Source organism: Triturus cristatus, chromosome 3_2, assembly GCF_964204655.1.
Source record: "Triturus cristatus chromosome 3_2, aTriCri1.1, whole genome shotgun sequence".
Classification (NCBI taxonomy): domain Eukaryota; kingdom Metazoa; phylum Chordata; class Amphibia; order Caudata; family Salamandridae; genus Triturus; species Triturus cristatus.
In genome coordinates, this window is record NC_140584.1 from 1,213,546,883 (window position 1) to 1,213,568,039 (window position 21,157).

At 43.4% G+C, this 21,157-nt stretch overlaps 1 protein-coding gene and 1 long non-coding RNA gene across 2 annotated transcripts in view; both read right to left on the minus strand.

Moving 5' to 3' along the window:
• Positions 1–6,480: 6,480 nt before the first annotated feature.
• Positions 6,481–8,505, minus strand: LOC146859476 (uncharacterized). The gene has a single exon (XM_085650203.1). The coding sequence runs from the start codon at positions 8,359–8,361 to the stop codon at positions 7,036–7,038; it is 1,326 nt and encodes a 441-aa protein (XP_085506329.1). The 5' UTR covers positions 8,362–8,505; the 3' UTR covers positions 6,481–7,035.
• Positions 8,506–8,714: 209 nt separating this feature from the next.
• The window catches only part of LOC146859477 (uncharacterized), a 74,508-nt gene continuing 62,065 nt past the window's right edge, over positions 8,715–21,157 (minus strand). The window contains exon 3 of the long non-coding RNA XR_014980128.1: positions 8,715–8,852. This is a non-coding gene — a long non-coding RNA (uncharacterized LOC146859477). The remainder of the gene's footprint in view (positions 8,853–21,157) is intronic.

The window sequence follows — 21,157 nt, forward strand, 5'->3', positions numbered from 1 at the left end:
TTTGAATTTGCACAAAATTATTTTCTACTTACTTTATTGTAAACACATTGAAAATAAAACTTTATTAATACTGCTCGGTCCACAGAAAGACTTCATATTCAACACATATTTTAAAATAGTCAAGTTCATTTTTTCCCTTCTGGGTAAACTCACCTGTAATGTCCACTGATGCAAAAATGCCTGATTATCAGTTTACCATGCAAAGAATTCTGGTAACTAAGAAGAAGTGTGTCACTGATACCGCTCTCTTAATCCTAATTTCCCTAATTAACTATGATGTCCTTAAAAGCCATTTGTGGCCAGCATAGATTTTCTGTCATAATTTTACAAAAACAAATGTCTCTGGTAGTTTTTTAATAAAACAAGTTTCAAATATATCGCAAAGTTTCTCCGGGTAATATCAACTCCTGTTGCCCTTTCCGGTATATTTTACATAAAATCAATGAATGAGGCCTTAGGTCTGCAACTGAAGTTATCCCACACTTCTTACAGATTCTCTTCCTACCAACTTCTTAGAATCTCTGCGACAATTATCACAGATCCTCTGCTATCCCAGATCTCAGGATCGCTTCCGCACTTATTACAGATCCTCTGCTATTCCAGATCTCAGGATCACTGCCAGTTATTACAGATCCTCTGCTATCCCAGTTCTCAGGATCACTGCCAGTTATTACAGATCCTCTGCTATCCCAGATCTCAGGAACGCTGCCAGTTATTACAGATCCTCTGCTATCCCAGATCTCAGGATCGCTGCCAGTTATTACAGATCCTCTGCTATCCCAGATCTCAGGATCGCTTCCACACTTCTTACAGATCCTTTGCTATCCCAGATCTCAGGATCGCTGCCACTTATTACAGATCCTCTGCTATCCCAGATCTCAGGATCGCTGCCACACTTATTACAGATCCTCTGCTATCCCAGATCTCAGGATTGCTGCCACGTATTACAGATCCGCTGCTATCCCAGATCTCAGGATCGATGCCACACTTATTACAGATCTGCCGCTATCCTAGTTCTCAGGATTGCTGCCACACTTTATACAGATCCTCTGCTTTCCCAGTTCTCAGGATCACTGCCGGTTATTACAGATCCTCTACTATCCCAGATCTCAGGATCGCTTCCACACCCCTATTACAGATCCTCTGATATCCCGGTTACCAGGATCACTGCCAGTTATTACAGATCCTCTGCTAGCCCAGATCTCAGGATCGCTGCCAGTTATTACAGATCATGTGCTGTCCCAGAACTCAAGATCGCTTCCGCACTTATTATAGATCCTCTGCTATCCCAGTTCACAGGATCCGTGCCACACTTATTACAGATCCGCTGCTATCCCAGATCTCAGGATCACTGCCACACTTATTACAGATCCTCAACTATCCCAGTTCTCATGATCGCTGCCACTTATTACAGATCCTCAACTATCCCAGTTCTCATGATAGCTGCCACTTATTACAGATCCTCTGCTATCCCAGATATCAGGATCAATTCCATACTTATTACAGATCCTCTGCAATCCCAGTTGTCAGGATCGCCGTTACACTTATTACAGAACCTCTGCTATTCGAGTTCTCATGATCACTGCTACACTTATTACAGATCCTCGGCTATCCCAGATCTCAGCATCGCTGCCAGGCGTATCACAGATCATCTACCCTCCCCAGTTCTAAGGATTGTTGGCACACTTATTACAGATACGCTGCTATCCCAGATCTCAGGATCACTGCCACTTATTAGATATCCTCTGTTATCCAATATCTCAGGATCGCTGCTACTAACTACAGATTCTTAACTATCCCAGTTCTCAGGATTGCTGACACGGATTACAGAATTTTTGCTATCCCAGTTCTCAAGATCGCGGTCACACTTACTGCAGAACCTCTGCTATCTCAGCTCTCAGGATCACTGCAACACTTATTACAGATCCTCTGCTATCCCAGATCTCTGGATCACTGCCACTAACTACAGATCCTCTGCTATTCCAGTTCTCAGGATCGCTGCTACTAATACACGACTTGACAACTAGCAAGTTAATTTTTTTTTTACAGATATGCAGTTGCTAAATTAAACTATACCCTCCATTCTACCTGGCAGGGGGTTTAAAATCCCATTCTGAGTAAAGAACATTCTAACCTTCGAATAATGGTCTGGATTGTTCGTACCACTTAACTACTGTGATTAATGTACTTCTTCAGGCAGTTGTTGTGGGGCTGTCAATACGGCTTATGATGGTTCAAAACTACAAGGATATCAACCCAATAAATATTTTCATGGTGTCTATATCATACCACACTAAAAAGGTTAGGAATAAAGACCTTAATGGCCTGAATAAAGAACTATGGACAATGTGAAGCTTTTAGATTATTATGGTCATGAGTGCAGATTGTCCTAATTTATTTATTTTGGTGTTTTATGGAGTGTGAACTTGACCCGTTAGGGTATCAGAGCGCTTTACAGGATTAAAACTTGTATACAAAAGAACTTAGTAAGGGGGTGGAACATTCGGGAATAGAAAACAAATATATACATTTTACAAGAGCGAGAGGTCCAAGAGTCTAAGGGAGGGATGCCCAGAGGTGTCGGTGGATACAATCCGGTGAATCCAAGGTGTGGCAGTAGTAAGGTATAGAACAAGTCGCTGAGGTGAGTGCAGTGCAGGACTTAGACAAGGAATTTGCCCATTAGGAAGGTGTGGCCTCCTTTTTAAAGCGTACCAGCGATGGAATGTTTCTGATGGCGGGTGGGAGTGAGTTCCATATTCTTGGTGCAGCCCCTGAGAAAGCCTGATTGAACGTTTTTTTCTTTCGCAAGCGCGGAGGCTGGAGGAGGAGGTCTCTGGCCAACCGGGAGTTTCTGGTTCCTCCAGATACCACAAGTTTCTGGGTGAGAAACGCAGGTGAATTAGTTTATAGAGCTTTGTGAGAGATACAAGCGAGTTTAAGCTGGATTCTGGCCTCGAGAGGAAGCCAGTTAAGAGCTTTCAGGGGTCGTGAAATGTGGTTGAATTTCTTCAAGCCTGTTAGGAGTCTGGCGGCAGCGTTTAGGCAGGCTTTTAAGGGGGCCAGGGAGATCTTGGGGAGGACCGAGAGAGTAGAGCAGCCATATTTGAGTCTGGAGAGGTCTAGTTCCTGAACTGCCATTTTGAGGTCGGGAACATCGAGGAAGGGTTTCAGCTTTCTTAGCTAGCTCAGGTGAAATCTGGCGGTTTTGGCCATCGAGTTGATGTGGCCACGCATATTTAAACTGCAATCTAGGGTTATTCCACTATGGTCGGAGTGAGTTTAAGGCAGTGATCACTTTGGTCCATTCCTGAATGTGGGGGTTGTTTTTAGGTGGGGAGTTTAGAAGAAATTCAGTTTTTTGTGTGTTAAGTTTGAGCAGGTTAGATATGAGCCATTGGACAGTCGACTTCAAGGCCTCGTTCAGGGAGAGGATCTCTTCGGGAGAAGAGATTCCGATGTAGATCTGGGTGTCGTCGGCATACATGTGGTAGGTGATATTGGCAGTGCGTAGTACTTCTGTGAGCAGTTCAAGGTAAAGATTAAAGAGGTTAGGGGACAGGGTTGATCCATGGGGGACTCCGACCGTGATCAGAGAGGGAGCGGACAACCATTGATTAGGAATCTCTGAGAGAGGTTTTGTAGGAAGGACCTAAACCATTCAAGAACAGGGCCATCCAGTCCCATCCTGAGTTTAAGGCATTCGAGGAGTATTTCGTGGTTGACCGTATCGAAGAGGATTAGGAGACAGGTTTTGCCTTGGTCAAGGGCTTTGGAGGGCCTCATCCACGATGTGGAGAATGGTGGTTTCAGTGCAGTGCCCTGGCCTGAATCCAGATCGGAAGTCATCAAGTAGGTGGAAGTTGGTGATGTGTTGGCTTAATTGCTCTTGTACACATTTCTCCAGAACTTTGGCCAGAAGTGGGATGTTGGATATAGGTCTAAAGTTGTCGGGGGAGGCAGGATTCAGCGTGGGTTTTTTTAAGATGGGTATGACTTGACTGGCCTTTACAGAGTCGGGTATCGACCCCTGACGGAGGGAGGCATTGATTATTGCCGTCCAACTAGGAATAATAGATTGAGAGGCAGCAGCTAAGCAGTTAGAGGGGAGCGGGTCATTAAAGTGGTTGTTTGGGTTTAAGGAGGCTAGAATTTGAGACGGAGACGTCGTCATAATATTTGAAGAAGCACCAGTGTGCATGGTTTTTGGGTGGTGTCTGGGGATGCAGCGCAGAGTGTTGAGGCAATACCAGAGGGGGTTGGGAGTAGGTAGCAGATCTAAGTTAGTTTCCTAGGGCAGTAATTTTGTCGGAGAAGGAGGAAAATTCCTCGCAAGTTATTATAGATTTAGGGGTTTCTTTAGAGGTTTTGGCCAGTTTATTGGATTGGTCATTTCGAAGAGCTTGCGAGGTCTGTTCTTGGCGTCCCCCAGCTCTGATCTGAAGGATTATTTTCTTGACTTGAGGATGTTCTTATTATAGGCATTTCTGGTCTGGTGGCGAAGTTTTAAGTGGGCAGCTGACAGGTGCTGCTACAGATTCTTTCTGCCTGCCTGAGGGTTCTCCCTTCGTTGTTGAGGGATCCATTAAACCAGGGGTTTCTGTCTTTGATTTGGGTTCCTTTTAGTGTGAGCGGAGCAAGATCATCCAGTATGTTAGATATAGTTTTGACATAGTGTTCTGTGAGGTTGTTGACCGTTGTCATATAAGGGGGGGGGGGGCAGTCTAAATGAAGCTCATGGGAAACACAGGTAGTCACAAAAGCCAGCAGCCCAACAGTGTGTGCCTCCTTTCACATCTCCTGTTGTGACCACTACTGCCACGCACCTGTCCACAGCAGTAACTGTCAATCATGTACAGCAGGCCATTTCAAAAGATGGATAAGCCCGCCAAGATAGGGAGAAACTGTGCAGGATTCAACCCCTGGTCTCACTCTATCTGCAAATCAGTGATACCGCTAATCTGTGAACTAAAACACTGCACCAAAGATGGACTTCCTTTCAAATGCAGTGTAAAGATTTCCAAGCTCTGAAATTAAAGATACATACTACTTCAAACCTGACACAATGACATTAACCTTCCTGGACTTTGAAGCCCAACTTTCACTCAATGCCATTTCATTTGGATTTACCCTGACAGTAGCCTCAATCTCAAAGAAAACCAAGACAGCTTAGTAGTACCAGCAAAATAAATTGAAACCGCTTGTCACAGAAAGTGGCTCCAGAACTGCTTTTCAAGCCCTGATCCACACATCCCAGATTCCACACTTCTAACTTTAAAGGCATCTTGGATGCTACAACAGGCTTCATATGACTACAAAACCTCAACCCTGATGGAACTCCACTCGCTATCCTTGTCAACTTGCACCATGTACAATACCAACTGCACCATTTACAACCCAGAACCATCGGCGTCCAGTCTATCTTGCGGACACGTTCACCACGCCCTGTGGCTCTGAGCACACTAGCAGCCAGGACATTGTTACACTTCTCTATTTAAGCACAGGATCAGGAACGATCTTCCTGTATTCCTCAGAACCGTCCCTACCCTGCTACAATTTAGGAATTAACGGAAGACACATCTTTTCGAAGAGCACTAATCACAACGAAGTAACAGTCCACCTCTACATTCAGAGCCCAGGTACCTCTCCAGTTACTCACTGACTTTATCTTTGCTTATGCCTCCCCGAAGAGCACTTTCCTACCTTCAGGCTACATTGGCACCATATAATTACTATATATAAAACTACATACAGATAGGCCTCAGCAAGCATGAACCTCTTTCCAGAGTCAGAATAGGTTTAAATAATAGTCAATAATCTCTCAAACGTATTATAAATCAAATCTTCCCTACTCATATCATGCCTACAGGGACCATACACGGTTACCTATTTTGTTTTATGCACAAGAGATGCAAACTATTACTGCATATACTTTTCAATAAAATGTAATGCCGTTTTTATTTTGCCTGCAATAGTCCATTACTCAAACACTTGGCACTTTGATTTGCAGAAGTTTGTGTCTTTAGTTGTGGGTCTATGGGAGGGTCATCCATGGGAGGAGCCAAAGAGGATCATCTATGGGAGGCGCAGAGGAGAGGAGTAGTGTTCTAAGGACATACCATATCCAATGCAGGGAGTGTGCTGGATGCGGGGCTTTTGCTTTGGTTGTGTTTTGAAGGGGAGGGGAAGCTGAAAGGCACTGCAGCCTCCAGCTAGACTCCTGTCAATTAGGGGAGAGGAGTTGGCCTAACGTCTAGGGCGTGAGACCTCGAATCTGGGGAACCAGGTTCGGGTCTCAGCTAGGACATGCAACATCCTGTGACTCTGGGCAAATTACTTAATCTCCCCGTGCCTAAAAAAAACTAATGTGTCCTCATGTAATGCAACTGGTGCTATGTAAAGCGCTCTGATACTCAATACTATGGGGTCAAGTTTGCGCTATATAAAACTCCGTAATTTTTTTTTAATTTTTTTAAATGAGTTGGTCCTCTTGGGTTCATGGTAATACTGTGAACTAAGTTGTTGTAGTCCCACAAAGTTAATATGGCTCTTTTCCTTTGGCTCCAATGAAGCACTGGGAAGGAATATGCAATCAAAATAACCATTATTGGCTTTTACACTGAATTAATGACCATGATGGCACAACGTGGATTTACTCTTATCACCTGGGAGCCACAATTTGTCAATATAAGCATCTTAAGTTTTCCTGTGCTGTTCTGGTTTTGCTACATCATTGTGAGTTTTTTCCTTATTTGCTTATGTTATTAACTTGAGCTTTCCCTTCCAGGACAGAGCAGTTGGCTGAAATGAATATTTATAGAAACTTGGGAGCCTCTGTTGTTATAACATACTGGTTTATCAATGACAATCTTTCCATCAGGTGGGTTACAATACTCCATTTTAGTGGAACATCTTACGTTTCCTGAATATCTGACTGGTTCTACGTCCTAAGGTTGGTCTGGTACTGAGATGACCTAATGCGGATGAGGCTGTTGGTGCCAATGTAGCTATGAAGATTAATTACATCAACCGCAATCACTGTACCGGTCTAGTTGTTTCCCTTCTGTGTAGTCGGCGGTGCACATTTAGACTAGCTACTCGTTTAAAACCCTTGCCACACTCACTACACCTGTATGGTTTTTCCCCAGTGTGTATTCTCTGATGCACCCCAAGACTGGATGGCAGTTTAAAGCCCTTCCCACATTCGCTGCATCTATACGGTCTTTCCTCTGTGTGTATACGCTGATGTGCACTCAGATAGGCTGGGACTTTAAAGCTCTTCCCACATTCACTGCACCTGTATGGTTTTTCTCTTGTGTGTATAAACTGATGTGTCCTTAGTTTTGAAGACTGATCAAAGCTCTTCCCACACTCACTGCACCTGTATTTTTTTTCACGTGCATGTTCTTGTCGATGGTATTTTAGGATTGTTGGGTCACTGAAACTTATTCCACACTTAAAGCACCTGTACATCTTTTCTCCCCTATGTATTCGCTGATGATGTAATAGGCTTGAAGATCGACTAAAGCTCTTTCCACATTCGTTGCATATGTATCGCTTTTCTCCTGTGTGTACTCGCTGATGAGCTTTAAGATGTGATAAGCATCCAAATGCCTTCTTACATTCACTGCATATGTGGGTTTTTTCTTCTGTGTGTGTTCTCTGGTGGGCCTTCAGATAGGATGGCTGACTGAAGCTCTTCCCACATTCACTGCATCTGTATGGTTTTTCTCCTGTGTGTATATACTGATGCAGTCTCAATTTTGAGGGAAGATCAAAGGTCTTCTCACACTCACCGCACCTATATTTATTTTCTTGTGCATGTGTTTGTCGATGGCATTTTAGTGTTATAGAGTCACTGAAACCTAGCCCACACTTAAAGCACCAGTAAAGTTCTTCTCCACTATGTACTCGCTGATGGTGCAATAGGCTCGAAGACCGACTAAAGCCCTTTCCACATTCGCTGCATACGTAACGCTTTTCTCCAGTATGTACTCGCTGATGAACTTTAAGATGTGATAAAGACCTAAATGCCTTATTACATTCATTGCATATATGGGGCTTGTCTTCTGTGTGTCTTCGCTGGTGTGCCTTCAGATACGATGGTTGATTAAATCTCTTCCCACAATCACTGCAACTGTATGGTTTTTCTCCGGTATGTGTGTCCTGGTGGCGTTTTAGATTTGATGGACACCCAAAACTCTTGCCACATTCACTACAGGCGTATGGCTTTTCTTTTGGAAGTAGCACCTTGTGGTCAAGTATGTCTTTGTATACATCCCAGGGCTGTGTTTTCTGATGGACCATCAAGGTTGGTGAAACTCGGAAAATATTTTCCCATTCGCTGCACGAGCCTGCCATTTTATGATGTGTTTTCAGTAATTTAACTTTATTGGTTAATAGTCACTCAAATTCTTATCAAACGCATGTCATGTGAGCGATGAAGGAATTTGCTGCAGAGCCAGTGCATGCAAGGCTATTATTATGCATTGTAAATGTAGCCAGATGTAGGGTTATGAACATATTTAGAAATTAGCACTTTCTACAGATCTTGGGACCAAGATTGGTGTTGGGCAACTGCTCATACTGCATGAGCCCATCCCCGTTATTGCCTTGTTTGTATTTTGTCGGTCTTTCACGAGTCCAAGGGATGCTGTACTCTGACTCCTATAGCCACTATATTGTTTTTCCTTTCTTTCTGCGGTGGTCTCCTCCTCGAATTGGAATTTCTTGATGTCTAAACAGAGTCTTATCCTTCTCACAGCTGAATGTGTTGTCCTTACTTGTTCCTGTAGATGTCTGATGGATTTGCATTATAATTCACCATTGGTAGAAATATTCATGGGTCCGCTCTGTTGGATGGAAAGAGATGAAAAATCAGTCATTTAGTATTTAGATACAAGTGGTTGGGCAGTGGGAGAAGAAGGGATAAAAAGCAGCTTACAGTCTTGGCCACTACTAAAAATGAAAAATCATTAGTTCTCAAACTTTCTTTAGCTGTTAAAAAAGATCTGTTATAAAGTCCTAGAAAAGTAGTAAGAACATACATTTGACAATGGAGATGCGGGGCTGGTACTGGGGTGGACATTAGAACAAGGGGCCACTCCAAAAAGCACATTTTCTCAATACTACTCCCATATGAGCTTTACTCTGCTACAGAAAAAACACTAAACTTGGCATAAAACTAGAACTTTCCTCAAAGGAGTGCCTTTGCCTGGTTTCGTGCAAGTCCATTCAGTAGTTTATGAGAAGTTATAATTACAAAAAATATGTTGGATGGGCTTCAAAGGAATAAAAGGTAGAGCTATCTTGAAAGTTGAAAGGGGGTGTTCTTTGTTTTCACACAAAATTTGCTGATACTTAACATGTTTATCTTACGCTTGGTATACTTAAATTTGTACAGCTCCAACAAAGGAGGGCATTGTTAAAAAAGGGGGTGGGAGGAGTCACTAAAGTGTTCGTTTGCTGGCAATGTTTGATGAATCTGCATCAAATTCTGCAGACCGTTCGCAAGTTCAGCCCAGTGCTGGGATTTGAGGTTTTAATAAAACATGATGGGGGAGTGGGCAAGTGTAAAGGAAGGAGGGATCAACAAAATCTTTGTTTTGGTAATAAATTAGGTGTCATTTCATGTCTGCAGAAAATGTGCTATACACTTGGGATGTTTAACTTACTTCTAATATGTTGAGTTTTATTGTGATCCGTTGGTGGTGGGCATGGTTAAGGAAAGTAAAATATATTTTACTTTGCTAATCACTTTGACAAGTTTGCACAAAACTTATTGGGAATTTACATATTTAGTTTTCTACTTATATGACAAGTTAAGCCTAGTGAAGGCATCCCCATGTTTCATGCAGACCTGATAATAAGGGGTATAGTTAGGGGGGAGGTTGGTAGAATGCTTTGATTTGCTAATAGCTAGCAGCGTGTGATGAATTTGCTTGAAAACGGAGTTACCAGATTTGAGTTTAACTTACTAAAGCCTGTGCAGCTAGTGAAAGACCACATGGGGGTTGTCTTGTGTGCGTCAAACCACCACCAAACAACCAATTGATGCATAATACTTCATATTGTTGTTTGGGATCTGAAAAATACCAACACATTCACAGGAATTCTTGTTTTTTGGGGAATATGTTTATTGGCATTTTCTTCATTGCATTACAGAAACATTGTTCATCAGCAAAACATATAAGCATGTTCAGTTTGATGTCAGCATCATATCCAAACAGCAGGGGCAGACAATCAAATAGCTGTGCCATGCACCAAAACATCATTGCGGGCCCCTTCCTCTCCCTCCACCTGTACACCCCATCTTAGGAAATCATTGTGAATCAAAGAGCGAGCACCCATAGTGTGTGAGCCACAGCTTCCATATTTTCCAAAACGTTTTTGGGATAGCCCCATGCTTTACAAGTCTTCTTCTCCCCTAACATGTACATATCCATACTCTTTTTCCATTCAATTCACAGGGATTCTTGAGCACTATTTTAGGCTCTTATTTATCAAAGTGAGCCCATTGGCAGTCTCTTCCGACTAGAGTTAGCAGGCTTCCAGTAACATCCAAACCCAGATATTTCTGGTTCGTCACACAAATTGGCCTGAAAAGACAGACACATGCAGTGATGCTTGACTTCGAGGTAGATTTCACAAGCTCTGTCGCCAACCCCCGCTGCACACAGCTGAAGGCCGTGGTCAACAGAAAGTAGGCTTCAGCATAGTACAGAAGTACAACAACAAAAGGGCGACCCAATATGTCAGCTAGGCACCTGGGTAAACGTTAAATCAGGAACAATGCTTCACTATGGACTAATTAATTTGCATTAATTAGCATATTCTCAGTTATGAACAGTAAAAATCTGATTAATAAAGGACATATACGCCTTGAAAAAGCAATTAACAATAGTTTTTTCAAATGTGGTAGAATCAGACTGTAGTGGCAGAATCACAGAGTAGTGGCTGGTGCTCACATAGTAAAAATATATTTTCAAGAGACAAGGGAATCCAATGGTTCTGAGAGGGACCTTGGCTACGACTAGTTACAAGGAACAGTGGTCCCTTTCAACACAGATATGTAGAACAAATCAACACAGAGATAATAAAGACTGTCATATAATTCTTAGGGGAGAGTAATTTTTTTTTATTTTACATCATAAAGAACAAGGAAAAACCACAAAAGAAAGTAGGGTAGTGTCGAAAAATAGAGTTAGACAAACTTAGGCACAAACAAACAAACATGGCCAAGACACAATCAAAAGTTAGGCCAAAGAGCATAGTAAGAGCACCATTGCCCCAGTATGTAGTAGTTATTTTGAACAATTTTGTGTAAAGATGCTAGAGTCGACAGCGTTTCGATCCTATAGAAGGATAGAGGGATCATCATCATGACAAAAGGGTGTGTTGCCTGAGACGAATGCCTGCTGAAATGAGGAATAAAGAAAAGGGAAAAGGGGAGGGGAAAGGGGAAAAAGGAAGGAAAAAGTTAGACTTTAAAAATTAATCGATTGCGGGAGCAAAGCAGGTGAGGCATGGGGTACAAACATGCTGGAGAGTGTCTACAGTGTAGGTAGTCAACTGGGATATCGAGTCCCAGATTCTGTGATATAATCGCAATTAATAGTATCAGGTGGGTAGTGATAATGCCTGGTGATCGGTAACTGACCTTATCAAGCAGAAATTGCAGTGTGTAAGACCACGGTGGTCCAGGGTGTGTCAGTGGTCATATGTATAAATAAGCACAGAGGGCCTGAAGTTGATAGTAGGAAAGGAGGTTTCCTCGTGGCGTATTGTGTGTCTGATGCCAGGCAATACAGAAATTAATATGGACGTTGGTGGTGGTGTACAAGGGATACCTGAATCTGTGCGAAAATTGGTGTCCTATGGGTTGCCTGCGAAGTAAGGCAAACTGAAGTTCAAATGACGAACCGTAATGCGTGTGGAAAAACAAGAAAGGGACAGGCAAGCGATTACCTCAATATGTAGGAATGGGTTATGATGGGCAGGATGAAGTCAACGTAGGAATTAAGGTACCTATGGGCATGAAGGAAAATTATATCAGAAATGAAAGCACCTAAAAGTAACCACAGTGGCCTGTGTGAATTGCCGAACACTTACCAGCGGTGCAGACAGCGGGTAAGTCCATGCGAAGCTGGCTCGCAGAGGTCCGGGGGAAAATGCTGACGGACGAAAGTGATTAGTATCATATATGTGGTGGTTTGTGATGCTGTCGCGGGCCGTGCTAATACGTTGCAGAATTAGCGGCGGTGGACATATTGGATGTAGAAATAGGTGATAGCAGCAGTCAGATACGAACAGGCACAGGAAACCTCAAAAATGGTGGTCATATTGGTTAGGACCCGTGGAGTAGTATTGGGGGCAACATGCAATGGGGCACATGGAGATCAGAAGGGTAGTGAGAAACCCTACAGAGGTGTTTTTGAGGCAAAGAGTCACGTATGGGGTAAAGGGCCAGAGAAGTTGGTCGAGAATAAAAGGGAAAGGAAGATCTACACTCAGGGTGCATGGTGTAAAATTAAAACCACACGCCAATATACAAAGTGGCAATAACCAGGAATAGAATAACATCCATGTAGTTTTATATGCAAATGTGGTGAGAGAGCCAAATTATCCTGAACAACATTAGATTAATGAGGCCCAATCCTCTAGCCCGTTCAGCCATGGCTTAAGGCTGTTGGTTCGCAGTATCAATTTCAGTTCCTCCTTATTCAGGATAAAGCTTATGTCGGCTCCTCTCGGTAGTGGCTTGACCACGGGGATGACTTGCCAATATATTTCATCCTCCATATGTCCTTTCTCTGAGAAATGTGCGACCAGCAGTGCATTGGGTATCTTGCAGCAAAGACACCTGCAGTGTTGGCAGATGTGAGTATGTCTATGTACACTGCGTACACGGAGGCTTGACAATATTGACGAGCCCCCATTATAAAAAACACAAATCTCGCTATGCTGGAGGAGTGGCTAGAGAGGACCAACAGCTGTTCAGCGAGATATCAGAAGATATCAACTATGTATGCAGTAATTGACCAGAATGCAACCCTTAAGGAGATTAAAGCACTGAAGGAAGTGATAAAGCAACATCCTGCCCATGACACAAATTAAAGATGGCAAGGAAAAAAAGACTACAAAAATCTGAGGAGGAAAAGAAAGGTAGAAAACTGAGGCAATTCAATCATGACGAACAGGACTATGAGCAAGGGTGAGTGCTCCTATTTCAGAACTATTTTAATCGGCTCAGGAAAGTGCTCAGAATAAGCAGAGCAAAAAGAACGCACCTCGGAAACGAGTTTGGAAGTGAGTGATATATGATACATGGAATCTTTGATCTCGACAATTCAATGACAAATAGAAACGAGAAAAAGCGAAGCGTGGGGTCACTCTTTTAGACTAGCTCTATTTTTTGCTACAGGATAGGGGATCAAAACACAGCACAAGGGAGTGACACAGTGGAGGAGGTATACCCAAAGGAGAAAGCAGATCACAAGTAGTAAATGGAGGCAAAAAATGCTTCTTAATGGAAAGAAAGGTGGGTAGAAGAGGTGGCAAAAACACAACTGAACCAGCAAGCAACAAAACAATTAACTTGTTTCAGAGAGTTTGGACAAAGAGCAAAGAGAAAGCAAGCCACCTATGCTTGAGGTCTTCCCAAGGAATAATATGGACTTTGTAACCAAAAGGGCACATTGCATTTAAACTTCATTTTAGCCATATTTTGCATACATCTGCAGGGAGCCAGCCTCGTAAACTACCGACCATTAGAGCCATCATCTTGCACAAAGGCTGTATCTGCGCTGCAGCAACAAAATTATATATAAACAAACTTAAGTAGGTTCTAGGCCTTTGAACGTGAATTCAGATGCCCTATCTGCTAAAAGAGTTTAAATGTCAGACCCAAACCACCACATTTTGTTCCAGTTACATTTTCTTTTCAGAACAGAGACCCAGAAGAGATCTCAGAATATACGTTGATGAACTTACTGGATCACTGACATAATATCGACAACAACAATATCGACCTACCAGAATATCGATGGACAAAATATCGACATCCTATCTCTACAAAGGTATGTATAAAAATATCAAAACCAAAATATCGTTGTTTAAAATATTGTTTTTTTTTTAAAGTCTTAAAAATAATATAAAATAAATGAAATAATAAATATAATATAACATAGTTAGAATTATTTAAAAATGATAAATAAATATAATACATTAATATACATATATACAAAAGTATATATATATATATATATATATACACCCTTAATAATATTAATAAATAATTATTTTATTAAATAATAAAATGTTACAAACATAATAAAAATTATAAATACATACATATATATACATAAACCTGTAACATAAATATAACAAATTATATATATAATAAAATAAAATATTAAAATAAATATTTATCTTTAAAACAACATTTTACACCACATTAACTAAAACAGTAGGGAAAATATTGGATAGCGTAGGGCATAAAATTACTATTACCACTCCAAGGAGGGCAACAATAGGGAAAGTGTTGGATAGCAAGACCACTGACTCATTAGCAGTGATATTGCTCTCCCTCCCTCCCAGCTCCACCATTAAGTGAGGCCTTCCCCCGACCTCCTGCACTCTCGAGTGTTTGTGCTCGAGACCCTCCTCTTCCCGCAGGTTTCAACTGCGCCTCATCCCTGGCGGTCCAGTGGACCTCTGTCTCCATTCTCTCGCTCTGCTTTTTCTCTCCTCTTTCACTCACTTCTATCTCCCCCCGTCACCCTCCTTCTGGGTCTTTCCTCCATTTTCTGTTTTCTCCTCATTTCAAGCTCTCCCCTTCACTCTCCTTCGGTGTCTTCCCTCCGTTTTTCACTCGTTCTTTACCCTCATCTCAATCTCCCCCTTTTACTCTCCGGTGTCCTCTGTGCCTTTCCTCCACTCTTTCTTGCACTTTTTCTGTCGTTTTCCCCCCATTTCAAGCTCCCCCCTTCACTCTCCTTCTGTGTCTTTCCTCCATTTTCACTCGTTTTTACCCTCATCTCAATCTCCCCCTTTCACTCTCCTGTGTCCTCTGTCTCTTTCCTCCACTCTTTCTTGCACTTTTGCTGCCTTATTTGCACTTCTCTCTCTTTTTGCCTTTTTCCTTTTGCCTTTTTCAGCCCGTTTTTCCGCGCCGCTGCTGCCCCCGCGGCCCCTCCCCCCCAGCACGACTAGTGCGACCTGCCAAATCCAGCTCTCATCCTCCCAGCTGTCCAGCCCTCCCTGTCCCCTACTTAATGGCGGCCCCTGCGCGGCCGCGCTGCCGGGGCGCCAAAGGCAAGCCTGTCTGCGCCCGTCCGCGACCCGACTGCGACCAGCGCCAGGAACGCTGGATCTCTGCACCGCCAACGCTGCGACCCAGCGGCACTCCACGCTCTCAACCCAGGCCGCAACAACAACTGCAAGCTAGCATCACCAGCCGACACTCACGGACCCTTCAGCTGTCACTGCTGCCGGCACACCTGCAGCATTGCCAAGACCACGGACCCAGCGCAATCCGCCCGCAAGAACACAACCGAACCGAAGACCCTGCAATGCATCCTCCTCAACGTCCGATCGCTCCACAAACACGCCACCGAAATCTGGGACCTCCTCGACAGCACTACCCCAGACATAGCATTCTTTACCGAAACCTGGACCAACACCACCTCGGGACCGGACATCGCCCTCGCCATTCCCCAAGGATACAAGATCTCCAGGAAGGACCGCCCCACCCGCCCAGGAGGAGGAATCACCATCGTCCACAAATCCACCCTCCGCCTGAGCACCCTCCCAGACGAGCCCACAGACCTGATGGAACACCTTTACTTCAAGATACTGGCCAGCCCTACCTCCACCCTCCGAGGAACCCTCATCTACCGAACCCCTGGACCCCACGGACTTTTCACCAACTCTATCACGGACATCATCTCCCCGCATGCAATCGTGTCCACCAACTACACCCTACTGGGAGACCTCAACTTCCACCTCGACAACAAACTGGACCCCAGCACCACATCCCTCCTGGACAACCTCCACAACATTGGACTTCGCCAGATCGTGACCGAACCCACGCACTCAGCAGGACACACCCTCGACCCCCTCTTCACAACAGGAAACTCCATCACCTTCAGCCACACCACCAAACTCCCATGGACTGACCATCGATGCGTCCACTTCACCTTCAGAACACCCACCATCCACAGACACTAGCACCTGCTCCCACGAAGAAACTGGACCAGAATTACCGATGACCAGCTAACCTCATCACTCAGCAACTCCACCCCAACCATCGCAGAAAACGACGTTGCCAACACCGCAGCCCAAACTCTGCACAGATGGCTCTCCGACAGCGCCAACACCATAGCCCCCCTCAAGAAAAACAACAACACCCACGCCAAGAAAGCTAGATGGTTCACCACCGAACTTCGAGAGTCCAGACACACTTGCCGCTGCCTCGAAAAGGCCTGGAGGAACACCAAATCCACAGAAGCCCACAACAACTTCAGAGCCGCCACAAACGCCCACCACCAACATCATCAAGGAGTTCGCCCAACCCACTAGCGAGTCCACCGACATCCCTCCCTCACAAGACCTCTGCGACAAACTCAGCACCTTTTTCCACCACAAAATCAAGAGCATCTACGACAACTTCGACGAAGACAACCAACACACTGAACCCTCACCAACCACCCCGACACCCTGAAGCCAGCGATCAACAACTGGACAGCCCTCACCACCGAAGACACACTGAAGACGTTGAAGTCAATCCACTCCGGGGTCCCCACGGATCCCTGCCCCCACCACATTGTCAACAGAGCCGTCGACACCATCGCACCCATGCTCTGCCACACCATCAACCGCTCCCTGGCAACCGCCTCGTTCCCCGACTACTGGAAACATGCTGAGATCAACCCCCTCCTGAAGAAACCCTTGGCGCACCCCACCGACCTCAAAAACTACAGACCCATCTCCCTGCTCCCGTTCCCAGTGAAAGTCATCAAGAAAGCCATCAACAGCGAACTCACCACATTCATCGAAGAGCACAACATCCTCGACTCCTCCCAATCCGGCTTCAGAAAAAAACACAGTACGGAAACCGCCCTTCTCGCCGCAACAGACGACATCCATCCCTTACTGGACAAAGGAGAAACAGCAGCCCTCATCCTTCTCGACCTCTCAGCGGCGTTCGACACAGTCTCTCACCGCACCCTAATACGCAGAAGCCACAACGCAGGGATCCAAGACAAGGCCCTCGACTGGATCCGCTCCTTCCTCTCCGGCAGAACGCAGCGGGTCAGACTCCCCCCTTTCCTCTCAGACCCTTCACCTACCACCTGCGGAGTCCCCCAGGGGTCCTCCCTCAGCCCTTTGCTCTTCAACATCTACATGGCTCCGCTCGACCCCATCATCAGAACCTACGGACTCAACATTGTGTCATACGCAGACGACACCCAACTCATCCTCTCCCTATCCAACGAACCCAAAACCTCCAGACACAACTTTCGAGAAGGCATGGAAGCTGTCGCCAAATGGATGAAAAACAGCTGCCTACAACTAAACACCAACAAAACGGAAGTACTCATCATGGGCCCAAACCCAGATGCCTGGAATGACACCTGGTGGCCCCCCGCCCTCGGAAGCCCGCCTACCCCCACGGACCACGCACGCAACCTGGGATTCATCCTGGACTCAGAACTCAAAATGGACCGCCAGATCAACTCCGTCTTGTCCTCCTGCTTTCACACCTTCCGCCTCCTACGTAAGACCTTCAAATGGATCCCCCTCGAACACAGAAAGACCATCACTCACGCCCTGGTCACCAGCAGGCTCGACTACGGCAAAGCACTCTATGCCGGAATAAACACAAACCTCACCCGCAAGCTACAGAACATCCAAAATGCTGCCACAAGACTGGTCCTCAACCTTCCAAGACACTGCCACATCTCCCAGCACCTGCAAACACTCCACTGTCTCCCCATCGAAGCAAGAGTCACCTTCAAGATGCTAACCCACGCTCACAAGGCCCTCCACGACACCGGACCAGCATACCTGAACAGCCGACTCAAATTCCACGCACCCCAAAGGACCCTACGATCAGCCCAGCCCTCCTACGCAGTGGTCCCCCGCACCAGAAAGACCAGATCGGGAGGCCGCTCCTTCTCCTTCCTCGCGGCCAGAGCCTGGAACGACCTTCCGCTCCATCTCAGATAACATCGTTCGCCATCTTCGCAACAAACCTCGAAACCTGGCTCTTCGACAGACCCCCTCCTTGATGGACTGGAACCTGCGAACACCCCCCACACTCCCAGCACCTTGAGACCCTAACAAACACCTGATTTGATTTGATTGGATAGCGGAGAGGAATAATTTACTATTATATTCCCACTCCAGGGAGTGCAATAGTAAGGTAAGTTTTGGATAGCAGAAGGGAATAATTTACTATTCTAACACCAGCAAGAGGGAAAGTGTTGGATAGTGGAGGGGAATAATTAACTATTCGACTCCAGCAAGTGCAACAGTAGGGAAAGTGTTGGATGGTGGAGGGGATAAAATTACTATTCCCAATCCAACAATTGCAAAAATAGGGAAAATGTTGGATAGCGGAGGTGAATAAATTTACTATTCCCACTCCAGCAAAATAATAAACATTAATTAACAAATACTTAAATAATAAAAAATAATTTACCTCTCACCAAATACCCCTATAAATAACACCACCCCTATTGTAAAACATGACACAATTAACATAAGTGCTTAACAATTAATTAACTAATAACAATATACTTTTTTTTTTTAAATGAGTAAGAAATTAATTAATACTATTAAGACTATAAAATAACAATAAATAAATATCACCTGAAACAATTTATTATATTAATGTTTAATTACTCGTCACACTACTCCCCTCTAAATACACAACTCACTCATAAGAAATTGACACAATTTACATATTTACCAATTACTAATAATTACTAACGAATGAATAATAAATAAATTATTTAACACAATCAATATTAAATACACAAATAGAAATTAATAAAAATGATTAATTAATTATAATTAAATTACTTCCCACCCTACTCCCCTATAAACCCACAACCCGCTCTTAAAAAATAACACAAGATATTTACCAATTAATTATTAATAATTAATATCCAATTAATAACTAATTAATGACAAAATATTTAACACAAACAAATTATTAAATACCTAAAAATTAATACAATTATTAATTAATTATAATTAAATTACTTCCCAACCTACTCCCCTATAAACCCACAAGCTCCTAAAAAAATAACACAATTAACATATTTACCAGTTAATTATTAATAACCAATTAATAATCAATAGCAAATCAACACAATTAACCATATAAATACAAAAATATTAATTAACATTTATAATTAATTAAATTACTTCTCACCCTATTCCCCTATAAACCCACAACCCACTACGGAACTAAAACGCAATATTTAATTTCTTAAAAAATGTATATCTAAAAATGTATTAATAAATATATTATAATTAAATTACTTCCTACTCTATCCCCCTATAAATCCACAACCCGCTACGGAACTAAAATATGCAGAAATTACTTAACATAAAATTAATTACTTCTAAAAATTTCAAACATACATTAGAAAAATAAACTATATTTGTAACACATATATTAAAATACAGAACACTAAAATAAATTTCTTCAACAATCCTACTGTCAGAAACTGTCGTTTGATCCGTACACAAACATTGTGTCTTGGCTTTATTGAGCTTATAACCGGAGTATCTACCAAAACATTCCGCTAGTTGTTCTATAACGGGTAGAGCGATATTTAAATTGGACGTGACAGCTATATTGTCCGCGTAAGCGAGAACGCTATACTGCGTATCTTGAACTATAAAGGGAGGGTTTTGTAAATTAAGATCAAGCATTTTAATGAAAGGATTGATGTAGAAAGCAAAAAGAATTGGGGAACAGGGGCAGCCTTGACGGGTCCCTCTGCTAATCTGAACCTCCTCCGATTTAAGACCCATAGCACATATCTTTACCGTAGGGGACCGATAAAAGATCTGAAGGGCACGAGGAAAACCTGGATTAAACCCTAAGCGTGCCATGATCTCCCATAAAAAGCCCCAAGACACACGGTCAAATGCCTTCTCGGCGTCGAGCAGGACAAGACCCAGAAATCTGGAATCAACCTGCGCGACGTCGAGAAGTGCAATGACCCTATTAATGTGATCAACCGTCCCCCGACCTGGCACAAAACCATGCTGCTGCGGCGATACCAAACCAGCAACAAGCGGGGCCATACGGTTTGCCAGCAATTTAGCGTATAATTTACCATCGCAATTGACCAGAGATATCGGGCGGTAAGATCCTGGCTGATCAGGAGGTTTCCCCTTCTTCGGGAATACAACTACATGAGCTGCATCCCATGACTGGGGAGGGAATCCTAGTCTAGCTGCCTGAAAAGTGTTCAACAAATCCTCTCGAAGTTCTGGAAAAAAGATCTTATAAATCTCTGATGGAAGAGAATCAGGTCCAGCCGCCTTACCCGAGGGCAATTTAAGCAGTGCATGCTCGATCTCTAATATCGAAGGCAGCTATTACAAACGCACTCGGTTTAAAATTATTATGTCTGCTTTTAATGTTTGGAAATCTGTTAGGAAAATTTGTAATATACCTAAATTTACAATATATACTCCTCTTAGTGCACCATATTTTGTACCCCCTATTTTTGGTGATTCAGTTATGCGATGTTGGTATTCTAAAGGTATTACATGTTTGGATGATTTTGTTTCTGCGGAGGGTCTTTTTCTTTCTTTTGATGCATTTAGACAGAAATTTGATTTATCTAATAACCAATGTTTTTAATTCTTACAGATCCACGACTTTCTCTATAAACATACTACGCAGCTGTTATCAATCCGCATTATTGACGCTATTAGATCTCAATCACGAATTGGAACTATCTATAAGGAGCTTTTAGAACGTCGTACAGATGATATTGATAAAACAAATGAGAAGTGGTCATGCCGGCTCTTATCTTCGTCCATTAGCATTCAGGAATCCATTAAGATGGCCCACATGGTTCTTTATTCTGCGTCACTAAAGGCCCAAATTTATAAAACTATTTTT